We start from the raw sequence: 10,381 nt of genomic DNA on the forward strand, positions 1-10,381 counted from the left end.
TCATCGCCCCATTCGTGACTTATACCCCTTGTGTTCTATAGTATATGTCTTGGGGTGCAAAACTTAAGGCTAACAAGTAACCTATTTTGCAGTAATATTGGGCACTGGAGTTTCTGTAGGATTCCCTCTATTTCTTCTAAATTCAGATCTGAAAATGTCACAGTTGGGATTCTTTTGTACAGGCTAAGATTACTAACCAAGTTTATTTGCAGTAAGTCCTGTACAAAAGTAGAAGTATTTGGCAAAGTACAAGATGATATTGCCACATGGGTACATAGATTGGGTGGTCTCCTTTAAATAATAAGAGGCGCATTTCTGTATTTGTAATGCTACATTACAGCTGTCTATAAGGGATTGTTTAGTTTGGGTAACTGAGCTGTCAGATTTTTGACATTGCTTGCTGTTTAAAGGATCTTAGGGTATGTTGTGCAAGGTATCCTTCCTACAATGATGCTTCAAGCATTCTCTGATCCGATTCAAGACACTGTCTCAAGAACTGCTCGATAAGAGCTGATATCGTGTGGGCTAACATCTCCTAATATGGCTCAGTGGCAAATTTAGTTTTTTCTTTGATAACACTCCTGTGAAGGGCCTTGGAACGTTTTATTATATTAAAGGTGCTATATAAATATAAGTTGTTGTTGAAGTGCCAGCCTAGATTATGTACTCCGGAGTGGGGCTTAAACTCACGAGCTTTTGACTCGAAGGCGAGAGTGCTACCACTGTGCTAATACTTCAGGAAGCACTGCCAGATGAAATATCGAATGGGTTAGATGCCGGGTAAAGCTCCCTCTATTCTGTCTCAGGACGCACTCCTCAGAACAGGTATAATGCGATAAAGCTGCTTCTATCCTGCCTGTCAAGCATTTCCAATTAAAGTATATTTTTACTCCTCTGTGAAATATCTTGGGATGTTTTTTTCACCTTAAAGAGACCATATAGAAGGTTGTAGGCTGGTGCAGGGTGAAGACTCTCGATAGATTGTACATAAGAACATAAGAAATAGGAGCAGGAGTCGGCCATGCTGCCCCTCGTGCCTGCTCCGCCATTCAACAAGATCTTGGCTGATCTGATCATGGATTCAGCTCCACTTCCCTGCCCGCTCCCCATAATCCCTTAACCCCTTATCATTTACGAAACTGTCTATTTCTGTCTTAAATTTATTCAATGTCCCAGCTTCCACAGCTCTCTGAGGCAGCGAATTCCACAGATTTACAGCCTTCTGAGAGAAGAAATTTCTCCTCATCTCAGTTCTAAATGGGCGGCCCCTTATTCTAAGATCATGCCCTCTAATTCTAGTCTCCCCTATCAGTGGAAACATCCTCTCTGCATCCACCTTTTCAAGCCCCCTCATAATCTTATACGTTTCGATAAGATCACCTCTCATTCTTCTGAATTCCAATGAGTAGAGGTCCAACCTCCTCAACCTTTCCTCATAAGTCAACCCCCTCATCATGGAATCAACGTAGTGAACCTTCTCTGAACTGCCTCCAAAGCAAGTATATCCTTTCGTAAATCTGGAAACGAAAACTGCACGCAGTATTCCAGGTGTGGCCTCACCAATACCTTATATAGCTGTAGTAAGACTTCTCTGCTTTTATACTCCATCCCCTTTGCAATAAAGGCCAAGATACCATTGGCCTTCCTGATCACTTGCTGTCCCTGCATACTATCCTTTTGTGTTTCATGCACAAGTACCCCCAGGTCCTGCTGTACTGCGGCACTTTGCAATCTTTCTCCATTTTAAATAATAACTTGCTCTTCGATTTTTTTTTTTCTGCCAAAGTGCATAACCTCACACTTTCCAACATTATACTCCATCTGCCAAATTTTTGCCCACTCACTTAGCCTGTCTATGTCCGGCTGTAGACTATGTCCTTACATGGTGAGTTTTCTGTTTAGCAGTTGAAGTTGCTGAATGGTGGCTATGTTCTTCCCCACAGAATGAATGGAAAGAAATTTGATTGGTAGGTCATCCTGGGCAGCTTGTCTGCAGCCAGCTGGCTGGCTCAAGGGCAGAAGTAACTCGCCTTCCTTCCCATGCCAGAGAATTGGGTAGAAGAGAGCAGAGAGAAAGAAAAAAAAAATCAGTGAAACCCAGGCCCTGAGTTCAAATTCCGGGTAAACCACACTATTTCGAGGCCTTAGGATTTGGAATGCACTCCCTGATAGGGTGGTGGATACAGATTCAATAGTAGCCTTCAAAAGGGAATTGGATAACGACTTGGGGAAATTAATTGCAGGGATTTGGGGAAAGAGACGGGCTACGGGACTAACTGGATTGCTCTTCGAAAGAGACTCAATGGGCCGAATGACCTCTTTCTGTGCTGTACTATTCTCTGATGCTATATGAAAGGCATGAAATAAAAGCAGCACGTTCTGGCGCAGGTCTGTCAGCATCTGAAAAGAGAAAGGACAGGTTGATGTTTCAGGCCTATACCCTTTGTCAGAACTCAGCACAATGGGAACCTGCCATTTTCAGGTGTTGACATACTGGAGGAGAAAACTAAAATGGGGAAGGAAATGAAAAGGTTTCTTGATGGCAGGTAACGATTCTAACTTACAAGCAAAAGAATGTTGGCCTTGAATCTAGTTGCTTCATTTTGAAACTGATCACCAACAGTTTGGATCTTCACACTCCCCCCTCGGAGAACAGTGTGAACTGGTGGAAGGAGTTGCAGGTTGATTAACAGTCTGACCGGCTGCAATATGAAAGCTCCCTCCATGGTCGTAACCATCTTTATACCAGTTACCAGCTGATATAGAAACATAGAAAATAGGTGCAGTAGTCAGCCATTTGGCCCTTCGAGTCTGCACCGCCATTCAATATGATCATGGCTGATCCTCTATCTCAAACACCATATTCCCGCTGTTTCCCCATAGCCCTTGATGCCTTTTGTTTCTAGAAATCTGTCTATCTCCCTCTTAAATATATTCAGTGACTTTGCTTCCACAGCCTTCTGTGGTAGAGAATTCCACAGTTTAACCACCCTCTGAGTGAAAAAATTTCTCTCATCTCAGACCTAAATTTCCTACCCCGTATCCTGAGACTGTGACCCCTTGTTCTAGACTATGAGTTAGCCCTGTATGGCAGGAGGGTTTTATGTGCTCCCAGAACCCCTACGATGAGGGGTGGGGTGCCCTCCACACTCACCGGACACGAGTATCCCAGAATTTAGAGCCGAGCTCTGGTCTCCACTCAGCGTGACTGTCTGGAACAGGGCTTGAACCCTCCACCTTCTGACTCCGAGGCGGGAATGCTACCACTGAGCCAAAGGCTGGCTCCCTTGGAACTGCTAGTTGAATACTTGGACAATGATGTCTGATTCTCTCTCTCTCGTGCTGAGTTAGCTAATCTCAGTCAGAGCAGCAGTTGGGCCATCCTAAGGAAGGATATACTTGCCATTGGGGGAGTGCAACAAAGGTTCACCAGACTGATTCCTGGGATGGAGGGATTGTCCTATGAGGAGAGATTGAATAGACTAGCCTATGTTCTCTAGTTTAGAAGAATGAGAGGTGATCACATTGAAACATACAAAATTGTTACAGGGCTTGACAGGGTAATTGCAGGAAGGATGTTTCCCCAGGCTGGGGAGTCGAGAACCAGGGGTCACAGTCTCAGAATAAGGGGTCGGCCATTTAAGACTGAGATGAGGAGAAACTTCTTCACTCAGAGGGTGGTAAATCTTTTGAATTCTCTACCCCATAGGCCTTTGGAGGCTTTCAGTATATTCAAGACAGAGATCGATCGATTTTTGGATATTAAGGGCATCTAGGGATATGGAGACAGTGCAGGAAATTGGATTTGCGGTAGAAGATCAGCCATGATCTCATTGAATGGCGGAGCTGGCTTGAGGGGCTGAATGGCCTACTCCTGCTCCTATCTTATGTTCTTGTGTTCTAATTTTGCTTTGAGCCCCCCTGTGCTGGGGAAAAGGTGGGAGGCAGAGGAAGGCAATCATCCGTAATTGCTGCTGAACAGCAGCCTGTGTGGATATAGATATCCTCATAGGATCAGGATCATATCGGACGCTGTTATGATTAAATGACCTGCTGACGCTCACCCCACTGTGAGGCTCAATCATGAAGGGTAGCCACTTTGGGACGGTCGTGTGGGTTAACTTGGCATTTGTGCACTAGTACCTGATCATTAGTCCATGCTCTCAGGAAAGGGATTTAGAAGGTAATTGTGTCACTTGTCTATCTGGTGTTGTAATGTGTGCACCTGAGAGTATGCTCATAGGCTTATTAAGGTTAACGGGTCTTTGACGGCGCCCCTTCGCTTTGGGAGAGGGGTGCGCCAGGGATGCCCCATGTCCGGCCAGTTATATGCCATCTGCGTGGAGCCTTTTCTGCGTCTCTTGTAGAAGAGGTTGACGGGACTGGCTCTGCAAGGGCTGGGCATGGAGGTCGTCCTCTCAGCTTACGCCGATGATGTGCTCCTCATGGTTGAGGATCCCGTTGACCTGTGGAGGATGCGTGAATGCCAGGAGATTTACTCGACCGCATCCTCCGCCAGGATCAACTGGGAAAAATGTTCCGGACTCCTGGTGGGTCAGTGGTGGGTGGACTCCCTGCCGGAGGAACTCGAGCCTTTTGCCTGCAGCATGACCCATCTCCTCTATCTGGGAGTCTATCTTAGCCCCGACGAGGAAGCCTGGCCGGCGAACTGGCAGGAGCTGGAGGCCAAAGTCGCCGCTCACCTAGGGCGCTGGACAGGACTGCTCCAAGTGCTGTCCTGCAGGGATCAAGCGCTAGTCATAAACTAGCTGGTGGCCACTATGCTGTACCGGCTGGTCACTTTGACCCCTCCCCCTGCGTTTGTCGCCAAGATACAGAAGAAGCTGGTGGACTTCTTCTGGAACAACAGGAAGCACTGGGTCTCTGCTGCGGCCCTGAGTCTCCCGCTTGGGGAGGGCGGTCAGTCGTTGGTGTGCGTCAGCACCCAGCTCGCGACTTTCTGTCTTCAGACCCTGCAGAGATATCTTTACGTCGAGCCCCCTCCTAGGTGGCGTGCGCTGGTGACGTATTTCTTCCGCCAGCAGCACAGCCTCAATTATGACACACAGCTCCTGTTTGTGAGCTTGGGGGGGCGTCAGGACTGCCATGCGGGGGCTGCCCGTCTTTTACCAGGAACTCACCAGGGTCTGGAACAAAGTCTCCACCAAGCGCAGCTCTCCACCGGCTGGAGTGGCGGCTGTCCTGCAAGAGCCACTGCTCAGGAATCTGTACCTCCACGACCGCGGTTTTAGGTGGCAGCTGGACGAGAGGGCTGTGACTGGTGAGGTGACCAGGGTCAGGGACCTGCTCGATGGCGGAGCAGCGGGCTGGATGGCGCCAGACGTGTTGGCACGGCATCTAAACTGGGCCGACGTTCGACTCGCGGCCAATGCTATCGAGTCGCTAAAAACAGCGCTGGGCCCTGACTCCGTTAGGTGTGTCAAGGAGGCTCAAGCGTGTGGGGAGATCCCGTCCGAACTGACCCCCGTCCGGATGGAATTCCTCATCGGCGCCAAACCCCGGAACCTCCCTCAGGAGCCGGCATCTCACAACTTGAGCCTCCTCGGGGAAATCCCCTCCGTGCCTTTCAGTTCTGAGCGGAGGGGTTTCCTGTATGGGCTGCTCCTGCACACTTTCCACCTTGCCATCCTCGTCTGCCGTCCGGACACTCCATGGCGCATCATCTTGCTGTCCTGAGGAGGCACTCTACGTGGGAGTCCTCCCACTATTTATTGGGGACTTGGCCAGGAGGGTGTTGCACAGAGCAGTCCCGTGCAATAAGTTTTTAAGTCAGTTCACGGGCTTCCAGGCCGCCTGCAATTTCTGCGGTCTGGAAGAGTCCTGTTCCATGTTTTTATCGAATGTATGAGGTTGCAGCCCTGTTCCATTATTTGAAGGGGCTGCTCCTCAAATTCTGGTTGCACTTCAGTCCCACACTCCTTGTTATGTATTTAACCTCTTGTAACCGTATTACACTACCACCAGAGGGCCTACCTGTTGGAGCCCCAAGGGATCCCAGCATCCCTTGGGAGCACGGTATATAAGCAGGTCACCCACGAGGTACCTGCACTCTGGAGTTGCATTAAAGGAGCTAAGGTTACACTTGCTCATTGTACACAGTACTCAGTTTCATCCTTTATTATGAGCTTATCACTCCTGACCTTTGGGCACCCTGTGTGGAGGGGAGCGGGCAGATCGGAAGTCCTCCTCCTAGGACTGCTCCTGGGCGTGGCCATCAGCCGGTCCAGGCAGCGGGCGGTCAAGGGGGTCGTTCAGCCTGACTGCCTGCCTCTCTTCAGCGGTTACATCTGAGCCCGGGTGGCACTTGTTTGAAAATGTTTGGTGTCCCCCCCCTTTAATCAGGGGGCACTTGACTTTGATTTAATGATTTTTTTTTTATTGTTCACAACAAAATAGTTGTAGAGCTGTTGTAGAGTTGTTGCTACATCCGAGCCAGGGTGTCCCTGGAGATGGAGCATGCGGTGTCCACCGGTACGCTCGTGGCCTTCTGCGAGAGGTGGGCACCGGAGGGACTGGCGTGCATCATCACCCCCCCCCGGCAACTAAATTTTAATTTGATCTATTAACGTCCTGGTTTATTTTGTCGGTTTTAGTGCCCCCCTTTAATCAGGGGGCACTTGATTTACTGTTCAACTTTCAAATAGTTGTAGAGCTGTTGCATTGTGAGTGGCAGAGCCAGTCACGTGATGTTCACAAGACTCAATAAAACCCCAGCCAGTTGGGTCAAGGTCATCCACGATGAGGCACGCAGTTGTGAGCTGGTAATGTGTAGTGTGATTGTTAAACCTTTGTTCATAAACCAACTAGTTCTTAATAGCAATGTGTTGCTATGAATTCTTAAGCAAAGAACCCATGAAGCAAATGATAACTTTTATTTATATAGCACCTGTAACGTAGTAAAATGTCCCAAGGCGCTTCACAACAGTGTTACAGACAAATAGATAAATTTGACACCGAGCCACAGAAGAAATTAATAAGGCAGATGATCAAAAGCTTGTTCAAAGAGGTAGGTTTTAACGAGCGTCTTAAAGGAGGAAAGAGAGTTAGAGAGGTTTAGGGAGGGAGTTCCAGAGCTTAGGGCCCAGGCAGCTGAAGGCAAGGCCACCGATGGTTCAGCGGTTATAATGAGGGATGCTCAAGAGGCCAGAATTTGAGGCGTGCAGACATCTTGTGGGATTCTGAGGCTGAAAAAGATTATAGAGATAGGGAGGGGCAAGTCCATGGAGTGATTTGTAACCAAGGATGAGAATTTTGAAATCGAGGCATTGTTTAACTGGGAGCCAATGTAGGTCAGAAAGCACAGGGGTGATGGGTGATCTTGACTTGGTGCGGGTTAGTACACGGGCTGTTGAGTTCTGGATGACCTCAAGTTTACGTCGGGGAGCATGTGGAAGGCCGGCCAGGAGTGAGTTGGAGTAGTCAAGTCTAGAGGTAACAAAGGCACGAATGAGGGTTTCAGCAGCAGAAGAGCTAAGGCAGGGGCGGAGACGGGCGATGTTACGGCGGTTTTAGTTATGCCACGGGTATGTGGCTGGAAACTCATTTCAGGGTCAAATATGACACCTAGGTTGTGAACAGTCTTGTTCACCCTCAGATTGATGCTAGGGAGAGGGATGGAGCCAGTGGTTAGGGAACGCAGTTTGTGGCGGGGACCAAAGATAATGGTTTCGGTCTTCCCACTATTTAATTGGGGAAAATTTCTGCTTATCCAGTACTGGATGCCAGACAAGCAATCTGACAATTTAGAGATCGTGGAGAGGTCGAGAGAAGTGGTGGGAGAGGTAGAGGTTATTAATAAATTAACTTACAAATACATTACAGGTTTCAAATCTAACTAGACACAACCACGTTAATGTGCTGCCATTTCTTTTCCCTCAGGTACCGCAGCGAGAAAGTAACAATTAGCTACGCTGAGTACATGGCCTCTCGACAGCACTATTTTCAAAATGGCACCCTCCATGCCCCACCTCTCTACAATCATTACTCCTGACAACAGGCTGCACGACCAATCACGGGACTCCACCTACGACCTCATCGGGGGTGACGCCTCCTCTTCCTGGTCTAGTTACTTTTACTACTGCACTATTTTATGATGCTAGCTTCCGTTGCCAAGCACGCCTTCGGTCAGCGCTACCTCAGACAGACTTGGCAACGGAACGCTGCAGTGAAACAGTAGAATATTGTTGGGGGGAGGGGAGGGATTTCTAACAAATCTTGTTTCTGTTTCTATACTTGTTTACCTACGTTTGCCTTACTTTGGTAACTTGCAGGACTCCAAATATGAGCTGCAGGTTTTAGTACTGAAACCATTGATGTGCGTAGGGTGCTCAGGCTTTTTGACAAAGGACAGCGTTTCCACTAAGTTGCTATTTTCCGTCACGCCTCCCTAAGCCAAAAGGCAAGGTCACTGGTTTTCAGTTTTCACGGAGTGAATTATGGGATGTGATTCCCCCAAAACGCTGGTCAAAATAGGGGAAAATTCCAAAAATCCTGTGTAATAAAAATGGAGTTTGACTTTATTCAGTTGGGACAAGCCAATGGTCTGCCAATAGGAGCAAATGAAAATAGGGTCAGGGTAGAAACGGTTTCCTTTGTTACTTAAAGTCCTGTCTCTCATGACACAAGTAAGTATTAACTTGAAGCAAATAACAGGATTTCAAGCAGACACGCTATGCGTAATTGCCAAGTGCCAGTTGGCATGAGATTACGTTCCACGTGCCTGCAGGTCAAGTAGAAACCAAGTGTAGATGCTGGATTTCTCTGCACATTATACACGAGTACAGCACAGTCCCAGTTCCAGCAGTCACTCTGGCAATAATCCGGTTCTCTTTTAATCAACAGTATTGGAGGGGTAGTAAAATCTAAAGTTCTTTTTGTTGGCCTCATTTATTACTTGTATATCTATAGCCCAAACGTACACGTTTTGTGAATGAAAAACCCTTTGATAAAGTGAATTGTATTTACTCTGTGTCTCTTGGTCTGTGTATGACATTACATGCCTGTTCTTAGCCCTGCTCTTTCTCTCTGGAATGATCCCACTCGCTCGGTGCAGAAGCCTTCTCCTGGTAAACCGTGCACTGAACGGCGGATTTTAGCAGTGTGGAGCCTCGGGCTCTTTCATGTTCTGAGGCTAATTTGAACGATTAAATGTTCAAAGCCAGCTCCTCCAATTGCTTAGTGGGTAATGATCTTGCTAGGAGCAGCACTAAGCAATGAGTATATCCCAGGTTTGAATCCCAGGCTGTCCTGAGTGATCTAATCACTATTCAATAGCCCCGAGACTAGGACTAGGGAGGGGGAAAGAATCAATCAGTTCTTGCTGCCCACCACCATCCAGTGACCCGAGCTGAAAAGTGCATGAGGACAGCATCAGGTTAGCAGTGATGCCCTCTACGGTCAAAAAGCCTCCTGGTATTTGCTTTCTGAGCTTATATAGGAAGAATTGAGGGTTGGGTACAATGTCAGAGTTGGTACCACTTATTTCCATACTGAGTTAAACAATTTTAAGCGCCTATTAAGTATTAAGGGTATTATTTCAATGGCTGTGTTCCTTTCATGATTTAAAAAGTCCAGGCCACAATTAACCATGTTGTCGTCTTAGTTTTGCATAGAAATGAGTCAACTCTATTTTATGACACAGATACATGCAAAATATTGTTTATAATATGCTCACTTAATGTCCATAAAGAACATCAGACCATTGATCACAGTGCTCTCCACTCTGCTTTGCTGCATAGTAATTTGTCGCAATCAATGTGGTCAACTTTGGAATAAAAACAGAAAATGCAGGAAGTACTCAGCGGGTCAGGCAGCATCTGTGGAGAGAGAAAGAGTTAACGTTGCAGGTCAATGACCCTTCGTCAGATTACCAGCATCCGCAGTATTTTGCTTTTGTATTAGTGGTCCACAGGGCCCCTTTACTTCCGACTGGTCAGTCATTGCTCCCTTCCACTCATTACGGGCGAAAGTTGTTTAACTATCAGGTCCAGGCTTACACTACTTTGCACTTAACATCCTGCGTGGACCACAGGGAAAGCTTCCGAGCTTGGTTTAGTGGCTTCATGGTATTGCACAGAACCAGCCAGAGCTCTTCCAGCACAGCATCCCAAGTGGGAGAGCTGGTGGTGAGTGAGTGGAGTCCAGTTAGTAATATTGTGTGTTAACAACAAGGTCAGAGACAGCAATCTGACAAAGAATGGACCGAAGGATTGAAAGCAGAGAGCAGCAAATGCTCATTAATATGGCAGCTCCAGTGATTGAGTGTGTGTGTGTGTGTGTGTCAGGATAAGAAGTTCCTCACTGGAACAGCAGACAGAATGTAATGTGTTATGAGCCTGACAGTTTTAATGAAAGAGAAGTG

General features: G+C 47.3%; 1 protein-coding gene across 3 annotated transcripts in view; it reads left to right on the forward strand.

The window, feature by feature from the left end:
* Positions 1-8,984, forward strand: part of LOC139265811 (AMMECR1-like protein) — a 137,271-nt gene extending 128,287 nt beyond the window's left edge. For all 3 annotated transcript variants that reach the window (XM_070883262.1, XM_070883260.1, XM_070883261.1), the window contains one exon: positions 7,900-8,984. In XM_070883262.1, coding sequence (XP_070739363.1) covers positions 7,900-8,011 — 112 coding nt within the window. In that variant the 3' untranslated portion in view covers positions 8,012-8,984. The remainder of the gene's footprint in view (positions 1-7,899) is intronic.
* The last annotated feature ends 1,397 nt before the right edge of the window (positions 8,985-10,381 follow it).

This window comes from Pristiophorus japonicus, chromosome 6 (genome assembly GCF_044704955.1).
Source record: "Pristiophorus japonicus isolate sPriJap1 chromosome 6, sPriJap1.hap1, whole genome shotgun sequence".
Classification (NCBI taxonomy): Eukaryota; Metazoa; Chordata; class Chondrichthyes; family Pristiophoridae; genus Pristiophorus; species Pristiophorus japonicus.